At 40.9% G+C, this 21127-nt stretch overlaps 1 protein-coding gene across 2 annotated transcripts in view; it reads right to left on the reverse strand.

Annotated features, from left to right (window-relative positions):
* CERKL (CERK like autophagy regulator) overlaps nt 1-21127 on the reverse strand; it is a 113326-nt gene that overhangs the window by 34315 nt on the left and 57884 nt on the right. The window contains exon 3 of one of the 2 annotated variants that reach the window (XM_072752095.1): nt 959-1090. The exons of the other annotated variant lie outside the window; for it this stretch is intronic. Coding sequence (XP_072608196.1) covers nt 959-1090 — 132 coding nt within the window. The remainder of the gene's footprint in view (nt 1-958; nt 1091-21127) is intronic. 2 annotated transcript variants of the gene reach the window in all.

Here is a 21127-nt window from a genome sequence, read left to right on the forward strand (position 1 = left end):
CTTCTACCTCAATCCTTCAAGTCATGAGGTAAGGGCATCAAATCTTATATTGTGAGACCTATCTCCCTTGGTTTCAGCTGAGTAAGACCAGGTCACTCTGAATCCCTTCCTCAGGAATTTATATATGAGACTAGAGAATCCAACCAAGTACACTCTGGCTTTGTCTCCTGACCAGGTTTACTATGCAATACTCTTCATCAATTTAAATTTACTATAGATTTGCCCTGTGTGTTCGTGAAGCTTCATTGAAATAAAATCAGACACACTGGGGTTGTGATTTTCGATAGCATCAACCCTCCTTGTCAGTCCACCCCCGTGGGAAAAATAAGAGTCTCAAAGGAAACAAAGGAATTTGGTCACCAAATTCAAAAAATTGAAAAGGATTTTACTAATCTTCTTTCTATTAACTTTAGCATCGGCAAATTTCTATTTTCCTCCCACAAACCTAAGCACCTTATCTAGACAATGAATTTAAGCTACTGGCTTCTCTAAATTCATCTAAACCAGCAGTTACGTGCTTAGTTTTGACCTAACCAGCAGGGGTCAGAGTCAGAACAAAAACCACCTAATGAAGGATTCCATGGAAAGACATCAAACATTTAAAGTGAGCAAAAATCAATTGCTTGCCAAACTGCAGAAATAATGTGTAAATAGCCAACATCTCGATGAAGATATCAAAAAGTGTTCAGCTCCCTTGGAAATGGCTCCTAATAATTTTTAAAGTCTGAAAAAAGGACTAAAGAAAATACTGACATTCGAATAAAAATAACACAATAAAGAAAACAAAATAAACGATAATACTGGAGTTAGCTGTAGTAGGTTATGGAAGCACATAAAAAAAGCTTTAGATATTACAGGTGGTTTCCTTGATTTGGCTTAAGAACACATACAGGTCGTTTTGCTTCCTTAAGTAGAATTTTTTTTTTCATGGCAAAATCATATTGTGAGCATGACTTACTTGTAACATCAGTCTTTATTCCTGCAACCCTCAACAGTGGCTCAACCTTCTCGTGATAGATCTGGGTAGCTTCTTTTTTGTGGCTTTGGGGGTTAAGAATTACTTTTAATGACTTTGGTCTATTTGAAAAACCTAAGAGGAAAACATAAAGACAAAGTTATACAATCTTCATCAGCGTTTTTTTTTTTCCTTTAAAACCATACAACTAAGTCCGGTTAGAATGTCATACATCTATTTAAATAGTATTTGCTGTTTTTATTTGAAATTCTTTTACGGGTTTTCCCCAAACATGGCATTATTTTGAAGCATTTACATTTTCCTAGCAGTTGAGCAGGTCCATTCCTCTTAAATCATGAGTTATAACGAAGCATTTCATTTACGCAGAAAAGTGTGGATGAAAGCAACTTTGTGAATGTTGTTAGGCAATGTTCGCGTCTGTTTACCAAATCACGCACGGAATGTCAAATGGTCCATTAGCATTTATTTCTGGAGGGAAAAAGCAATAAGCTGCACGGGACAGAAAGGTCTCCTTCCTCTCCTAAGATGAACATGCTCCTTATTCGAATTGGGCTCCCCGGTGACCTCGGGCTCCCTCGTGACCTCGGGGCTCCCCGGGCCTTGCCCTGCAGCTGAGCCGGGGGGAGCAGAGGACGCAGGGCTGGGTCAAGGCCAGCGCCCAGAGCGAGGCACGCGGGGAGCCCAAATGAGGGGTAGGTTGAAGTCCAAGCTTGGAAAGGGGAGGGGGGCAGGGAGAAAGGACCCTTCCCCCGGGAACCGGGGCAGCAAGCCTCGGCCTCCCAGTTGGGGCTGAGATTTGATCCCGCGGCTTTCTGGGCTGCAAGGTGCTGCTCCCCTAGAGCCCGGGCAGAGCAGGTGCAAAGCATATTTTCTGTTGGGAAGGTGCGGGAGGCACAGGGGGCCCAAGAGCCAAGGACCCTTCCTTGGAGGCCAGCTGCGGCCTCAGGGGCCGTGCTTCAGGGCTAAGAAAGCAGTGACCAGCATCTGCTTTTTTTTTTAATTGGAATATTCATGTATTTATAGCTCGTTGAAGTGCGCTCTGCCCACAGAGCGTGACACCCAGTGCTCGCTGGCAAGGGCTTTTAGCAAAAGCGCTCCCGCCACACCTGGCACGATGCCCCATCGGCAGGGACCCCCCTGCCTGCACCCCCCAGGCAGGCCCGCGCCCCCCCAGCATGCCCTCGGCCACCAGCTCCACCCCGTGCTTGGGGCTTTGAGGGAGGGAGGCCCGTGGGACACACAGACAGCCCAGGGCTAAAGGGCCCTGTTAAGGGGCAGGCAGGGCCCCTGGTGCAGGGGGGCCCCGAGGAGCAACACCCTCCAGGGACCAGGGCAAGGCCTTCCCGAGAAGGGGCCCTGGGCTCCAGCGCCTGCACGACTCAGGATTCCCTCCTTCCTCACACTGCACCCCCCGCCCCCCAACAGCAGCAGCAGGAGCCGGGCAGGGAAGGCAACCCTCAGCGAGACCAGCTGAGGCCCAGAAGTGCAGATGACTTTCTGTTCCCTGTGGGCTTCCCCATGACGCTCTGGAACCCCTGGGTTACCTGCCAGGTGCCAGGCGTGCCTGGCTTTCCCTCGCTTAGTTTCTTCCATCCACTCCACCTCTTACCACCATTTCTGAAAATCCTGCCACTTTTTTTTTTTCTGTCCAGCAGGCCCCATGCCCAACATGGGGCTTGAACTCACAACCCTGAGATCCAGAGACAGCATGCTCCCTGCACGGAACCCGTCGGGCACCCCAAGGTCTGCCCCACTTTTGAAGCTTATTTCAGGACCACTTTTTCCCCAACAACTTCCACCAACAGAACTCAGCCCTCTGGCCTCAGGCCCACTCTCCTCGGTGTGCCTCTATTAACTATTTTCTGTATCACTTACATAGAAAGAACTGATGAAAGACCCAATACCTTGGAACCTTTACTGCCAAACCTGGGACCATCTGAAATGGAGTAAAGACTATATTACACTAAGGGGGAGAAGGAAAACCTGTCTTACAGTAGAATGACAACTAATAAATATGGAGGAAATTACAGAGTTAGAAAAATCACTATTTTCACCCGTTATGCTAATAATGGGGTCAGGCAAGAATCAGCAATGGATGGTAACACCCTCAGTGACAGGGAACAAAATATTTACTTATTTTTATTTACTTATTTTTAACTCTGTCCCCCTTAATTATTCTCATTTCAAAGGGCAAAAAGGGACATTTCCAATGGAGAAATCTAGCAGACACTGCCTTAGTCAGGTGATCAGAGTTAACCACACCCTTAATGTTCGAATGGACACACAGGCCTTGTGATACTTTGTGGTACGTGACATGTAGCACCGAGGACACAGCACTTCCACGGCTCCGCGGCCCAAAGGGCATGTGACTCAAAGGACAATCACACAGACAAACCCTAGCTGAGGGGGCATTCTCAAAATAACTCCCTAAAGTTCTTTTTAAAAACTGTCAATACTGTGAAAGAAAGCTGAGGGCCTATTCTCCATCAAGGGAGGCTGAGGAGAGGACAATCAGTGCCATGTTTGAGTCTGGATCAGGAAAAAACTGCCATAAAGGACAGGACGACTGCCCTGTAACCAGGAAGGATGAAGCAGATCAATCTAGGGCCCACTGTCATGAAAACACAAGGACAAGACACTTGTTCTACACTTTCGAGGCCCAGACTCCAATTGAATATCCAAATTATAAAAAATAAATTCGAAATTTTTTAAGAATTAAAAACAAACAAACAAACAAAAATATCCCAATTATGTTGATCTTCCCCGGCGTATTTCTGGAAAGACCCTGCTTCATTGCTTGGGCAGAGGCGGTCCCAGCATGGCCAGTGTCCAGGAGCCAAATGGTAGTCCTCAAAGGTTATCATGAAAACCGGCTTTTACTTCCCCTTCCTCCTACCTCATGACGGTCAGGTGATGTAAGTTTTGGGAAATAAGGAACAGTCATTTGGGGCCTGTGGGGACAAGCACGCTGTAGCTGAAGGCTCATAGCCCATAAACAAACACGTGTGAAAGGGTACGCACTGTGTCCCATTCAGCCTTTGGGCCACAATCCCCTTAGGAAGAAGCTAAAACTACTCAAGATCTCCTAAAAGGATTTTAGCAAATTCACTTTATTCTTAGGCCTCCGTTATAACCACAGCAACAGAAATTCAATAAATTCATCCCAATGTTCTATCCCTTACACATCCCAATAAATTGAGGCCTTTTAAAACATAAACCAACAAAGCCGATATATATATATATCTTTTTTAACCAGAGTACGTATTCATTTTCTCATTTATCTTTTTCCTTTTGGGTGCTCTTAATACGATGATTATGAAGCTAGACTCTAAGTATATGAAAATTAGGTAGCAACTTGATAGCTATTTAGAGATCAGAAGGGGGATTTCTATCGACTAAAGCAAGATTTTTTTTTTAAGGATGTTCATCATCAGGTGGAAAAAGGAGATAAAATTAAAAAGTCTTGGGGATCACTAGGTGGCTCAGTGGTTCAGCACCTGCCCTTGGCCCAGGGCATGATCCTGGAGTCCTGGGATCGAATCCTACATTGGGCTCCCGGTATGAAGCCTGCTTCTCCCTCTGCCTGTGTCTCTCCTCTCTCTCTCTATCATGAATAAATAAAATCTTTAAAAAAATAACAAAATAAAAAAAATAAAAAAATAGTCTCCAACCTGTCTTCCCTCAGGCTCCCTCCTCAAGCCTCTCTCTACCTTATTCAGCCCCTTGAATGTGCCACACTCCCTCTACCACAGGGCCATTGCACCGGCTTAGCCCTGTCGGCCCACCTATTCTTGTTACCATTTGTCCAATTAACCTTTACTCTTTGCTTTGATCTCACCTTAGTCATCACTTCCTTGGGAAAGATTTTTATGGCCTCCTTGGTTTTGTGACTTTAGCAAGGCCTTTGCTCCCTTATCATTTGTTCTTACAGGTCCATACATTTTCCAATCTTGATTCTTATACTATTATCATTTTATACCTATTTATTATTTATACTCATATATGAAACTTCAAACTCTGAGGGTTTCCTCCACATTCTATCTCCTTAGAGCAGGGCATATAATAGATGATCCCATATTTGATGAATGAGTAAAAAGGGTAGTGTTCGCCTTCAGCCATATAGATAGTAATGGCCTCCATTTATTCACAGGTGACTGCCTGCCTCTATTTGTCAGACAGGGTTCTAGAAGCTGAGGCTCTGTCAGTGAACAAGCAAACTTCTACCTTCATGAAGCTTCCATTTCAATGGCAAGGGCCAGAAATAATAAGGGAATTCAGAGTACCTCATGTGGTGGTTAAGTCCTAAGGATAAAATGAAACCTCAGAGTGGGAGAGAGGGAGGACAAAGATAGAAGTGACTTCCTGGACAGGGAAGATCACATCACTCACAGGGATTTACAAGGACTCTGCTTTTGTCCTGAGTGAGAGGAGAAACATGATGATTTCTGAGCAGTACAGCAACATAAGCCTGGATGCTAAATGGATCACTCAAGCTGCCGTGCGGAAGGCAGATGCTGGAAGTACAAGGACAGACGAAGTAAGAACAGCTGCGATATTCCAGGTGGGATTGAGTAAGGTGGAGAGTAGAAGAAAAGCTAGATTCCAGGTATATTTTGAAGGGAGAGCTCACAAGGTTTGTTTACTCTTTAGATGTGTCATGTGAAAGAGAATAAGTCAAAGAGATCAAATTGTGGCTGGATAAGGGGTAAGTGAAAACACAAGAAGGGTTAAGAACTAATGAAAAAGTGGTACATGTAATCGATTAATTGTGATCTGGAGGGGGTGAAAATTTTTAGGTTTTGAGAGAGTAGATCAAATAAGTTAGATAGACGGAAGCCAATAGTCAAGAGCCCCAGGAAGGGCAGGATGCTTGAAAGGGAGATTGTGTTATTGGTAATAAGGATAATAAAAAACCTGACGAGGTGGCTACCTGGGTGGCTCAGCAGTTGAGTGTCTGCCTTTGGCTCCGGTCGTGATCCTGGGATGCTGGGATCGAGCCCCGCATCAGGCTCCCTGCAGGGAGCCTGCTTCTCCCTCTGTGTCTCTCATGAATAAATAATCTTTAAAATAATAAAAATAAAACCTGATGAACTGCATATGCATCAGAATCATCTGAAGGGCTTCTTGAAACACAGGTTTCTGCATCCCAGTCCCAGGAATCTGGGGGGCTGAAAATGCATTTACAACAAATTTCCAGGTGATGCTGCTGCTGTTGGTCCAGAGATCACACTTTGAGAACCACTGCTCTAGAAGTATGACTATGGGAGGGGAATGAAGTGCAGGATCAAGATTTTTACAGGAGAAGAAGCTAAAAACTAAAAGAACATCTACAGAAACACATAGAATTATGGCAGCAGTAGTGTTGTAGAGAATGACAGTGAGACAGATACTAACATCTTCGCGGAGCATGAAGAATGAACCATAGTCTGCACAGAACCACAATGAGCAGCACTAAGCCAGTGGTGTCTAGGGACTGAGCTTTAAAAATGAGGATTTTTTTTTAAGAGAGGAGAGAAAATGGTCTCAAAAGAGCAGTGAGATGAAAGAAAGATATCGAGACAGTGACCCCACCTCCAGGACCAATGGTCTGAAATGGATGACAGAGAAAAGACCCACCACTTGGGAGCTTTGGGGGAAGCTCAAAACTTCTTGGAGAGCTGGGTCTCTCCATTGAAGCAAGGAGGTCAAGAAAATCTCCGGGAAAGTAGTTGAAACTACAGACTTTGCTAATGGCGGACCATTGATTCCACAGGAAAGGATAAAATCGTCTGGAGTTAAGGACAGGGGGATGGTGTCGAGCTAGAGGGCGACCAGAGAGAGCCTTAGAGGAATGGCAGCCCTAGGGCCAATGAAGGGCCCTAGGCAGTAACATGGGCCAAAAGAAGCACTGCTCACAGCAGGTGGGGTTGGAAAGGGGGGCCTATGAGTGGGGCCTGCCCAAGCAGACTGACACATTGTCGTGGGTCAAAATTCAAAATCTCTGTCTTCGGCTCATTCCTTGATATCCAGTTTCCCTCCTAGGGGACAACCACTGGCATCACTTTAAGAATTCTTCCAGAAATGTTCTATGCATATATAAAAATGCATGTATATGTTCTGTAGCTTTTTACATGGAAGGCAGTTTCCCTACCCATTATTCTGCATCTTGCTTTTTTTTTTTTTTTTCCTTTTACTGTTTTTGGAGAAGATTTCATATCACTTAAGTAGAGTGTGATTATTACTTTATTCAAAGTGGACTAGTATTTTGCACGGATGAACTTCGATGTAAGTAACCAGTCCCCTGCAAATGTCTATTTAGGTTGTTTCCAGTCTTAACTGCAATGAATGTCATTTTGCATCTACTTGCATATCACTGCAGGACAAACTTCTAGAATTATTGAATCAAGGGGTATGTACTCTTGAGAGTTTATCCTATTCCCCCATTACTTGATTTTGAAACAGTTTAGTGTTGTGACCCCTAAAAAGTGGATGCTGGAGTCAAAGTAATTGATCTTAAGTCTTGGCACTTTCACTTACCAGCTGTGTGACTTTGGGTTATTTGTCCAATTTCTCTGTTTTTCAATTTCCTCATCTGGTAATCTGAGGATAATAAGAGTACTTCCTACAAAAGGTAATTGTGATGATTAAGCCAGCAAATGCAAGTGCTTGGAAAGTGCCACAGCACACAGTCAGCATTCAATTTGTTTATTATTACTGCTACCTATTTACGTTCCACCAGAAACAAAATACCTGTTTTCTTATACCCTTAAAAACACAAATGTTTTCAGACTTTCTGATCTTTGACAATGTGAGAAAAGAAATATTGTATCTCATGCTAATTTCAATTTACATTTCTCCTTTTATGAGAAAGGCTAAGACACTGAAATGTTTATGAGACTTTTATTTTTCTATGAACTGTCAGCTTGTAGAATTAATTCTTTCCTTATAAAACTATAATTTATTTTTTTTGTACTTCCCCTTGTATAACTGGTTTTTAATGGAAAGTGTTACACAATTGAGGGTGTTATTTTTAGGACCAAGATTATTCTTAATAAAAATCGCCACACTTTTGGAAAGAGAAAAAAAAAAAAAGAAAAAATCGACCTTTTAAATAAGGCTAAGCCTTATTCAAATAGCCTATTAAAAACCTTATTAGTAACCTATTGAAATATGAAAGTTAATCTTTTTATTGTAATTATATATTATAAATTACAATAATATATATTATTATAACTACATAACTATGAATTACAAATACTTTTCTGTGTCATCTGCTTTTAATTTTAATTTATGTCATTTTCTCTAAGATCTTTTTGATTTTTTTCTAAGAGTTTTAATTTTATGCACCTATATATTTACCTTTTTTTTTTTTAAGGTTTCTGGATTTTATTTTTAATAGTTTCCTTTTGTGACCAAAAAAACCACTATATTTTTCTAATAGCTTTATGGTCTCTATTTCATATTTCTATTTAAGCATACCTAAAATTTCTTTTAATAGAGGTATAAAATTGGAATTTGACTTCACTCTTTTGATGACTGTCCATCTGTCCCAACATCGTTCACTGGGTAATCTTTCTCATATAGATTTCAAATATCACCTTTAGATACATTAAATTTCTGAATGTGTTTGGATTTCTTCTAAACCATTTAGCCTGAGGTCTACTGATCAATTCATATGTCGGTGCCATATTTAGAATTTAATGAGAATACCTCAAATTTCTCCATGTAGGCTTTAAAATGAGATAATATTTTTATAATGTTGACATCATGTCCATCTTTTTTTTATTATTAAGAGTTGCTTAGTATTCATACACAAGTAGACCCATCTATAATTTTCCTTTTTTGGATTTGCTTCATCAGATGTTGATACCAATTTCACACAAGCTCTATAAATATAATCTGAGAGTTTTCCTTTTTTTCCTATGTTCTCCAATGGCTTAAAGAGTATCAAAGTTTCCTGCTCCTTAAAGGTATGGTAGAGATTTCTGTGAAAATATCAGAATCAATGTTTTTGTTTTTTATTTTTTAGGAGTACCAAAAAAGTTGTTGCCTTGGTGGTAGTTTGTTTAGACTTTCTATGTCTTCTAGAGTCAGTTTGGCCATTTTTATTTTCCTAGACAATGGACTCATTTGCTTCATTCTTCTCCTAGGAGGCAGTCCAGGTTCCCTGCTGCATTTAGACAACGTCCTCTTATGAGGAGTAGTAGCAACTGATAATTAGAACTAATCACCTTTGCCAGCAGAGCAACTTCATTTTTTTTTTCCCATTTGTTGGTTCAGTCGTATGGTTCAATAACGTAGCCAGGTAATTCTCAATGTCCAATTCAACTGAACCACTGTCATATTCCCATGTGAAAGTATCCTTCTCTCATATAATATTTCTAAATCAGCTGAGTTCAGAATTATAGGGGCAGGAAACAAAAATTTTATGAGTGGGTCATTGGAGGTGATGCTAAGAGATAATTATATCTTCACTACTTGGTTCATAGACCCATGTATTCTGTTTATAGAACTAAAAACTACTTGAATTTCATAAAATTTTGTCTCCTGGGTGGAATACAATGTAATACAATAGGAAACACGGTAAGACTAGCAAACCTCATTACCTGTCAGCCAACTGCTTCACTTCTTTTGATATAAATGAGTCCCTTGATCAAAAGCAGTACAGAATGTCAATTCACTGAACAAGGTATTTAGGAAGGTTACAGATGGTAGTGCTGTCAGAAACATGGTGGACAGGAAATTCAAATCCATATCTAACGCAAACATTCAGAGCAATGAGGCCTAACTACTAACTTTCCACAATAGATGGACTCCAATGTGATCAACCTGCCACCAAGTGGTTGACCAGTCACTCTAAGATACAGAGCCATACCCAGGCTCAAGGCCTGTTTGCAGGCAGAGTATTCAGCAATAATACGAGTCACATCAGTCTCGGGGAGCAGAAGTTCTTATTGTTAAAACCATGTATTTGGGCAGCCCTGGTGGCCCAGTGGTTTAGCGCCGCCTTCAGCCCAGGGCCTGATCCTGGAGACGCAGGATCGAGTCCCGCATCAGGCTCCCTGCATGGACCCTGCTTCTCCCTCTGCCTGTGTCTCTGCCTCTCCCTCTGTCTCTGTGTCTCTCATGAATGGATAAATAAAATCTTTAATAAATAAATAAATAAATAAGTAAATAAATCCATGTATTTCCCCCATTTCTGCATGAAGGCCACTTTGTGCTCATTGTGCAAGCCCTAGGGTTGCTTTTATTATTTTTTTAAAGGATTTTATTTATTTGAGAGAGAGAAAGCATGAGCATGAGCAGAGGGAGAGGAGGAAGCAGACTCCCCACTGAGCAGGGAGCCTGATGCAGGGCTTGATCCCTCCCCGGACCCTGAGATCATGACCTGAGTTGAAGGCAGACACGTAACCAACTAAGCCTGCCGCCCCCCTCCCCCCAGGGTTGCTTTTTAAAGATGCTGACTGACACCTGTAGAATAAAGTACCTCACCTACCAAATTAGATCTTCTTGAAATAAATGCTCTTTGGTGAGCATTTATAAAAAACACAAATTTCATATTCTGTTCTTATTCTATGAAGACCAACTATATCCTTATATATCTCATCTGTCCTTGTCATCAACCTTCTAATTTTTTTTTCCAAGTTCCTATTTGACAGGCTCTTACCAGGCTCTTAACCACGGTCCAGGCTTAATATGCACCTATCTCTCTAGACTTCACTCCTTAATCATTAGTATCAATTGTCTGAAATTCTGTCCACCACAATGATTTTCCTTACTTATCTTTCAGTAACACTTGAATGGGTCTGTAATGTGTCAGTAGCTCATTTCCATCGTAACATGAAGAATACATTTACTTCCCTTAGTTTACTGGCCATAGAAATTGTCTCATAATGCTACATATGAAGGGGTAGGGAGGGAGGGAAGGAAGGAGGGAAGGAAAGAGAGAGGGAGGGAGGGAGGGAGGGAAGGAGGGAAAGAAGGAGAGAGGGAGGGAGGGAGGGAAGGAAGGAGGGAAGGAAGGAAGGAAAGAAGGAAGGAAGGAAAGAAGGAAAGGAGGGAAGGAGGGAGGGAGGGAACACAGCCACAGTTGTAGGCCACCAGTATATCTGATTTAATAGACCCTTCTCCTCTAGTCCTTTCATCATATTACCTGCACATTACAGCCTTTTATTTAAAATAGAGTATGTTATGTTTTATACAGCTGAACTCTAATTAATACAGATGTCTAATAGACATCTCAAAGTTAACATCTTCAAATTTGAAATTGAATTCCCCTACCAAATGGGGTCTATCTACCCATAGTCTTTCCTATTTCACTAAATAAGAACTTCCTCTTTTCCATCTGCTCCAGTTAGAAAATTTTCAGAGTAAATTGGTAATTAAAAATAACTAATTAGGGCAGCCCGGGTGGCTCAGTGGTTTAGCACTGCTTTCCACCCAGGGCCTGATCCTGGAGATCCAGGATCGAGTCCCACATCAGGCTCCCTGCATGGAGCCTGCTTCTCCCTCTGCCTGTGTCTCTGCCTCTCTCTGTGTGTCTCTCATGAATAAATAAAATCTTTAAAGAAAAAAATATTTAAAAAAAACTAATTATACATTTGTCCTGCCTCTTTAATAAGTACTATGTTTATGGGTAATGAATAGTACCAAGAGAAAAAAAAATCCTTTTTTATAAAATAATAGCACTAATTTAGAGAGAATGATTAAATACAAAAATCTCCATGATCTCCCTTACTTAGATAATAGATGTTAAAGCCATTAAGTATTTATTGAGAATTAAATGCTCTCCCTGGCCCCTGAATACCAGTCAACAATTATATACTAGTTTCAAATAGAAATATTACAATGGAGGGGCACTTGGGTGATTCAGTTAAGTGTCCAACTCTTGGATTCAGCTCAGGTCATGATCTCAGGGTCGTGACACTGAACTCTGCATCAGGCTCTGCACCGAACATGGGGCCTGCTTACAATTCTCTCTCTCTCCCTCTGCCTCTAACCCTCCATTCCCTGCTCTCATGCTCTCCCCTTGCTCTCTTTTGCTCTCTCTTAAAAAAAAAAAAAAAAAGTTACAATGAAGATATCAAGCTGTCACCTCTTTGACTTAGAGATCAATCTTAGCCTTGGGGAATCTATCTTATCCACCCTAATCATGGGATAGCCAGACATTACATGCCACCTGAGATAATGCAATATGAAGTACTCAGTACTACTTATGAAGTATTCTTACTCAATATGAACCTAATTAAGCCTTTAGATTAGAAATGTAGTTTATGGGTAATAAAGGGAATAGAAGAACAAGTTAAACGATACCACCAAGAAGCAATCAGACAGCGGTGCAACAGTACTGCTCAAAGTGGTCTTCAGAACGACAACCTAGCAGCACTCAGAACTTCAGTAGAAAGGCCCACACCAGACCCACTGAATCAGAATTTCTGGGAATGGGGACCAGGAATCTATATTTAAATAGGCTTTCTCAGTGTTCCTTATGCACACTAAAATATCTACAGGATAACCTCATCTCTTCCATAAATCAATGTCAGAACTTTTTAAATGAGGAGTGTTCTAGTGTTCAGTGTTCTAGTTTAAATATACTTAATCTGGCGAGTGATCCTTGATTGGACACTAGTTGGTACAAATCAGCTATAAAAGTCACTTTAGAAAACATGGGGAAGGGGATCCCTGGGTGGCTCAGCAGTTTAGCACTTGCCTTTGGCCCAGGGCGTAATCCTGGAGTCCCTGGATCGAGTCCCACATCGGGCTGCCTGCATGCAGCCTGCTTCTCCCTCTGCCTGTGTCTCTGCCTCTCTCTCTGTGTGTCTATCATGAATAAATAAATAAATAAATCTAAAAAGAGAGAAGAAAGAAAGAAAGAAAGAAAGAAAGAAAGCAAACAAAAATGGGGAAGGGCAGCCCAGGTGTCTCAGTGGTTTAGCACAGCCTTAAGCCCAGGACGTGATCCTGGAATCCCGGGATCGAGTCCCACATTGGGCTCCCTGCAGGGAGCCTGCTTCTCCCTCTGCCTCTCTCTCTCTCTCTGTCTGTCTCTCATGAATAAATAAAATATTTAAAAAAGAAAGAAATAAAAGTTCAGTATGGACCAGGTATTCAATGATAATAAACAACTATGCTCACTCATTTGATAGGATAATGATACTTGGTTATTTGTAAAATATCTTTTTGTAGAGTCGTGTACTGAAGCTTTCTAGGAGAAAAGTCATGATGTATACAGTTTAAAACAGACAGAATAAAATGTTAAAACATATGGAAAAAATGTTAAGAACTATAGAATCTACGTGATGGTAAAATAGGCGTCCATTATGTTTTTATATGTTCTACATTATTTGACATTTTCTCTAATAGGAAATTTTCTCTAATAGGATAAGAAAATCTTGCTGGAATCATTGACTTTTTCTCTCTTAATACCTCCCATATCCACTAAGTCAATAAATCCAGACAGCTCTATCTCCAAAAACAAATCCAAAGTCTAATCGCTGCCCACTACATGTCCTGCTCCCTATTTAAGTCACTACCTTTTGCCTGGATTATACCAATTTCCACTTAACTGGTTTGCTGTCTCTGTCCTTTCCCCCACTCTGAATGTGCTATCTACTTAAGAGCCAGAATATTCACTTTAAAAGTTTATCACTGGGGATCCCTGGGTGGTGCAGCGGTTAGGCGCCTGCCATTGGCCCAGGGCGCGATCCTGGAGACCCGGGATCAAATCCCACTTTGGGCTCCCGGTGCATGGAGCCTGCTTCTCCCTCTGCCTATGTCTCTGCCTCAATCTGTGTGTGTGTGAGTGTGTGTGACTATCATAAATAAATTTTTAAAATTTTTAAAAATAAAAGTAAAAGTTTATAATCAAAAAAAGTTTATCATGTCACTCCTTTGCTTAAAACTCCCAAATGGCCCCCCATTTTTTCCAAAGCAAAAAACCATGCAATACTTGCAAGAACCCAGCTGCCTCTGTGACCTCATTTCCCACCACTTCACTCCCTGCCAACTCTCTGCACCTGACTTTATTGCTCAACCCTTTACACATACTGTTCTGTTTGGACCCTTTTCCCCTCATATATCCATACGGCTCCCTTTCCCATTACTTTCAACTGTTTTCTAAAACTAGACGTGGCACTAGTTAGTTTTGAAAAGCAGCCTCAACTGTCTTATCCGAGGCTTGGACTCAGAGTGCCATTCTTGCCATCAGGGTACTCGTGCTTCATCATCTCACAAGAGAAAGAAAAATGCAGAGAAGTAACTGGTCAAAGGGATGGCACCAGTGAGTGATGATGAAGCCAAGACAAAATTCACCAGTTCAGATTGAGAAATGATAAAAGTCTCTTCCATAAAAACAACCATAACAATCATAAAAAGCATTTGAAGACTTTGAAAACTATGTTAGGAAGGTACAAAACGGGAAGAAGTTCTTCAAAGTTGAAGAAATTTAATTATCTTATTGAAAAAACAGTTAAATTAAAAGGAGAGTTTAATTTTTTTCCATGACAAAATAAGACATGTGCATTCTAGCCCTCTTGATAAAACAAGAATCTGTAGTACACTGTAAAGATTTACATAAAATCACTAGCTACAAAGAACTCTGGAAAACATTTTAAGAATGCAACACAAAGCATCAGGCAGTTATGACCTTACTCTTCTCTCAATTATGACAAACTGTTTAATATGAAAGCTATATTCAAATACATAAACCCTCTGAACTCCTTGGGGAAAAAAAATCTCATTGTGATAAGTCATTTATTCATAATTTCACAATAGAATAAGCATCCCCCAAATAAATAACCCAAGATTAAAATATAGGTGTGATTTAATATTAATATGCAACTGACTTGGTTTGCGATCCTCCTGTAACCTCTCAATTCATACTCTAGAGTATAGACCTTTTTAGCGCCAGTTTGCAATGAAGCAGCAATGTAAAACAGAATGGCCAACTGTTCCTCTGTTAGTAACAAATGTGCTAATATGTACTAGTTTAAACTTGATCTATCAGTGAGTCAATGAACCATGAAGGGTGGGGGTTAATCAGGGTGTTCTCCAAACAAAGGCTCATGAGAGCAGCGGGGACGCCACTCCCAGACTCACATCTGTGCTGTTTTGAGTGCAGCATGATGGAAATGGCATGGTGTTCATCAAAGTTAAGAGCCCAGAACCTTGTTATAGTATTGGGTATACTCACAACCATTTCATACAAAAAAAAGCAACCAAATTGTTGCAAAAATAAAACCCAAACACAGGAAATAAAGGCCTCAATTAACCACAATTCTCAGGAGCTATTAATATTAAACTGTGCCCAGTTAATATGTAACAGTGACGGTAAAGCCTTTCACACACAAGATAGGACAACTTCCTAGCAGAGTGCGGAAATAGATATTTTATATTAGGAGATTTCTATTAAAATTCATTAGTTTCACCTCACTATTAGCACAAGTTTATTGATGCGCATCTTTACACACACACATGAAAATAATTCCAATGCTATTGTCTACTTATAGAAACCCACTAACTTCTCAACTCACACGCAGGCTGCCAATGTGAGTATCTCTATTTCCAACAGCTGAGACAAGCTCAGCTGCAATTAGTAGGAACAATCACCTACGGGCAGAAATAGGCACCTCAATACTTCAGTATTTTAATAACGAAGTAGTCAAGACTAGAGACAGAGCAAGAGTGAACAGAAAAAGCAAAGAAAGAGGAAAAGAAATTTCAACCAATCATATCACCCATTTATTTTTACCAGATCGTTATTATCCTCATAAAACGAGCTATTATTCATTTTGAAAGATGCTGTAGAGTAGACCTATTTCACTATGTCACTTTCCCCAGTTAAAAATCAAAATAAAAAAAAAAAATCCAGAGGTCTAGTCCGAGATGGAGATGGAGAACACCCCGAACTCACTGCCTCCATAGACACCCCAAATCTTCACCTGTTTGTAGATCAATTCCTCCCCTGAAGAAGAACGAAGGGCTATCCGAACAGCTTCTGCACAACAGGAGAATGATAGGAGAGACGATGAAACAGTAACGAAAATAACTCCCACCCTGACATGATCTATAGGGGGAAGGAATAGGACTGAGAGCAGATTCCTCTTCTCTGGAGCACAGAAAGGAAGAAAAAGAAAAAAAAAAAGCTACGGCTTTAAAAAAAAAAAAAAAAAAAAAAAAAACTGGCATATAAAAGATTCAGCCAAATGGCAAGAGAGCTGTGGGAACTCACTCTGGGTTGGAGGGGCTGGTGAGCACCGTGGCTTACACTCCGCCGCCGCCTTGATAGCACCAACAGGAGCAGGGTCCTGACACCCTAGCTGGTGAGCTGCCTCAGCAGGCCCTGGGCCCCTAGCCCACACCACCCCCAGGTGCCCTGGGGCACAGACAAAAAAAAAAAAAAAGCCACTGTTCAAAAGAGCAACTTGAATATAAAGAAACTATCCCTAGAACCGTGCCATATGATGAAGAGTCCTGGAACTTTCTGGGCTGAAGGAGCCAGTGAGCACCATGCGTTACCTTGGCAATGTGGATGGGAACAGGGTCTGAGCACTCTAGCCAGCTTACCACCTAAGCGAGCCCTGGGCTCCTAGCCCCTGCCAGCCCCAGCCATCCCACCAAGGCAGCTCCAGGGTGCTACACACTGGGACACCCCTAGTCAGTGCTCACTCTAGCTCCAACCAACACACAGAGGTGACATAGATACAAAGCACCCGGAACACTCCAGGCCCATACCACTCTGGCTTCAGACAGCCTGCTGGGGTATCTCCTGGCACAGGGTGCTCCAAGACGTCCTAGCTGACACCAGCTTCAATTCTAGCAGCCCAGCCAGAGTGTCCCTGCACAGAGCACCTTGGGAAACTCCAGCTTGTGCCCACCTCATTCCAGTTGCCCTGCCAGGGCACCTCCTGTGCAGACACCCCCAGGTCACCCTAGCTTTCACCCACTTTAGTTTCAGCTGTCCTGCCAGAGCACCCTTGCTGTGGAAAGCCCCATAATCACACAAGTCCATGTCCTCTTTAGCTACCACTGTCCTGCCAGAGTGCCCCTTGAGTGCTGGGGACCCCCTGTCCCATGCCTCAAACCTTGGCTCCAGTCACCCCACCAGGGTGCACTATGCATAACAGCCTCTCAGAACACCCTTATACCTACTTCAGCTTCAGCTGTCTAGGCAAGGTACCTTCTGCACATAGAGCCCTGGGACCCCCAGCTGGTACCCACTTCCACTTCAGCCATCTTTCCAGGGCACCCCGTGTGTGGAGAGACCAGTGACCACACCAGCTTCTGCCCACTACGGCTTCAGCTGACCTGGTAGGGTGCCCTCTGTGTAGAGCCCTGGGACCCTTCCCCATGGCATGCGTACACCTCAGCTTTAGTTGTCCTGCCAGACTGCCAACTGCAAGAGTCTTGGGATACACCCCCACCCAGCTTCCACACACTTCACCTTTAGCTGTCTTGCCAAGGTGACCTATAGACAGAGAGCCTCAGGACCACCTCAGCCTATATCCACTTCAGCTCTGGCCATCCCACCAGGTAGTCCCAGCACAGAATGTCCCATAACCCTTAGCCCACACCAGCTACAGCTACCACCAGCCAGCAAAAGTCACCAGGCACACACTGCCTACATAGCGGATGACCATACAGACTCCATCCCTTCAAGTTTAGAAGTTTCTAATTCATAGAAAGAAACAAAGTCAAGCAGAAGGGGGAGATGGAAGAATATGCTCCAAATGAAAGAATAAGACAAAACCTCAGAGAAAGAACTAAATGAAACAGATAAGCAATGTGCCTGATGAAGAGTTTGAAGTAATGATCATAAATATAGATGCTCATTGGACTAGAGAGAAGAATGGAAGAATTCAATGAGAATTTCAACAAAGAAAAAAATTAAAAATGATCAGACCAGAAGAGTAACTGAAATAAAAAATCACTAGAGGGAATCAACAGTAGATTAGTAGATGCAGAAGAATGGATCAGCAATCTGGAAGATAGGGTAATGAAAGCACCCAAGTTGAACAGCAAAAATAAAAAAGAATTTTAAAAAATGAGGATAAGTGTGGGGATCTCTTGGACAACATCAAGCAAACACTTGCATTATAGAAACCCCAGAAAAGGAAGAGAGAAAAAGGAGCTGAAAACGTATTTGAATAAATGGTAGCTGAAAAACTTCCCTAACCTTGGGAAGGATACAGACGTCCAGGTTCAGGAAGCAAAGAAAATTCCAAATAAGATGAACCCAACGAGATGCATACCACAGCACATAATAATTAAAATGTCAAAGGTTAAAAATAAGAAGGAGTAAATTATGGCCAAAAAGTGGAGAAAAGGGAACTCTCATGCACTGTTGGTGGGAATGCAAACTGGTGCAGCCACTATGGAAAAATAAAGAATCTTTAAAATAGCAAAAGACAAGCAAAAAGTTACAAGGAAAATCCCATATGGCTTTCAGCTGATTTTTACAGGAAAAACTTTCAAGTGGTACAATTTATTCAAAGTGCTAAAAGGAAAAAACCCTACAACCAACAATACTTTACCCAGCAAAATTATTATTCAAAATTGAAGGAGGGATAAAGAGCTTCCCAAACAAAAAAAAAAAAGTGAAGGCCATCACTAAACTGGACTTGCAAGAAACGTTAAAGGGACTTAAGTAGGAAAGAAGAGGCCATAATTAGACTGAAAAAATTATGAATAAAAAATGTAAAATATGACAACATATATGTAAAATGTAGGGGGGAGTAAAAATGAAGTTTTTTTGGAATGTGCTCAAAATACACTGTCCTTTAAAAATCAAGACTGTAAAAAGAGACAAGGGAATAGGGAATTACAAAATGATGAAGGGATCAATTTAACAAGAGGATATAACAATTGTAACTATTTAATCAGTCAACATTGAGAACACCTAAATACATAAAGTAGGGGCGCCTGGGTAGCTCAGTCAGTTAAGCACCTGCCTTCAGCTCAGGTCAAGATCCCAGGGTCCAGGGACTGAGTCCCACATCAGGCTCCCTGCTCAGTAGGGAAGCCTGCTTCTCCCTCTCCCTCTGCTCATGTACTCTTACTCTCTCGCTCGCTCGCTCGCTTGCTCACTTACTCAGTCTCTCAAATAAATAAATAAAATATTTTTTTAAAATACATAAAGCAAATATTAACAAAGGGAGAAGTTGATGGGAATACAATAACACTAGGGGACTTTAATATCCCATTTACATCATTGGATGGATCTTCCATACAGAAAATCAGTAAAGAAACAGTGGCTTTGAATGACACATTAGACCTGGTGGACCTAACAGATATATGTGTAGAATATTCCATCCAAAAACAGCCAAATACACTTTCAAGTGCACATGGCACATTTTCAGGATATATCACATGTTGGATCATAAAACAATTCTCAATAAATTTAAGAAGGCTGAAATCCTATAATGCATATTTGCAGCCACAAGATTATGAAACTAAAAATCAATCACAAGAAAAAAAACCCACACACAAATGCATGAAGGCTAAATGACATTTGACTAAACCAATGGGTCAAAAAAAGGAATAAAAAAAATACATGGAGACAAATGAAAATGATAACAGTGGTCCAAAATCTTTGGGATACAGAGAAAGCAGTTCTAAGTGGAAAATATATAGTGATACAGACATGCCTCAAGAAACAAGGAAAATATCAAATAAATAGCTTTATACTTAAAGAAACTAGAGAAAGAACAAAGTCCAAGGTTAGTAGAAGGGAGGAAATAAAGATCAGAGCAGAAATAGACCAAAGAAAAGGGGAAAAAAAGGGGGGGAGGGAATCAAGGTCCTGGATCAACCAAGGTGAAAATCTGAACAGATCAATTACTAGAAATAAAATTGAATTGGTAATAAAAAAAACTACTGACAAATCAAAGTCCAGGACAACATGAATCCACAGATGAATTCTACCAAACGTTTAAAAAATTATACCTATCCTCAAACTATCCCAAAAAAGAAGAAAAAGAGGGGGAAATGAAAGCTTCCAAATACTTTCTATGAGGTCAGCATTACCCTGATACCAAAACCAGGTAGACATGACAAAAAAAAAAAAAAAAGAAAAACTACACGCTAACATCCCTGATGAACATAGATGAAAAATCCGCAACAAAATATCAGAAAACTCCATTTAACAATAGATTAAAAAAGGATCGTTCACCATGAGCAAGTTGGGATTTATTCCAGGGATGCAAGGATAGTATAGTATTTGTAAATCAATCAACATGATACACCATATTAACAAAACAAAGGATAAAAGTCAAATGGTTAGGGATGCCTGGGTGGCTCAGAGGTTGAGTGCCTGCCTTTGGCCCAGGGCATGATCCTGGAGTCCGGGGATCGAGTTCCATGTCGGGTTCCCTGCATGGAGCCTGCTTCTCCCTCTGCCTGTGTCTCTGCCCCTCTCTCTCCCTGTGACTCTCATGAATAAATAAATAAAATCTTTAAAAAATCAAATGGTTATTTTAATAGATGCAGAAAATGCATCTGACAAAATTCAACATCTGTTCAAAAAAAAAGAAAGAAAACCTGCCAACACAGTGAGTCTATACAGAATATATCTCAACATAAAAGGCTGTGAGTGAAAAACCCATAACTAATATCATATCTAGTGGTAAAAATAGAGCATCTCCTCTAAGATCAGGAACAAGACAAGGATGTCTGCTCTTGCCACTTTTATTCAACATGGTACTCAAATCCTAGCCACAGCAATTAGACAAGAAATTTAAAAAACCATATTAATAAGAAGTTAAATTGTCACTATTTTTACATGACAAGATACTATTCCAAGATAATTCCAAAGACTTCTGAAAAGTATTAGAATAAATGAATTCAGTAAAGTTGCAAGATACAAAATTAATACCCAGCAATCAACTGCATTTCTATACACTATAACAAAGTAGCAGAAAGAGAAATTAAGAAAACAATTCCATTTATAATTGTACCAAAAAGATTAAGATTAAGAAATAAACTTAACCAAGGAAGTAAAAGACCTGTATTCTGAAAATAATAGAACAGTGTTGAAACAAACTGAAGATAACACAAACTGAAGATAACACATGCTCATAAATTTGAAGAATATTGTTAACCTGTCCATACTACCCAAAGCCATCTACAGATTCAATGCAATCCCTATCAAAATACCAACAGCATTTTTCACAGAAC

Source organism: Vulpes vulpes, chromosome 3 (genome assembly GCF_048418805.1).
Source record: "Vulpes vulpes isolate BD-2025 chromosome 3, VulVul3, whole genome shotgun sequence".
Lineage (NCBI taxonomy): Eukaryota > Metazoa > Chordata > Mammalia > Carnivora > Canidae > Vulpes > Vulpes vulpes.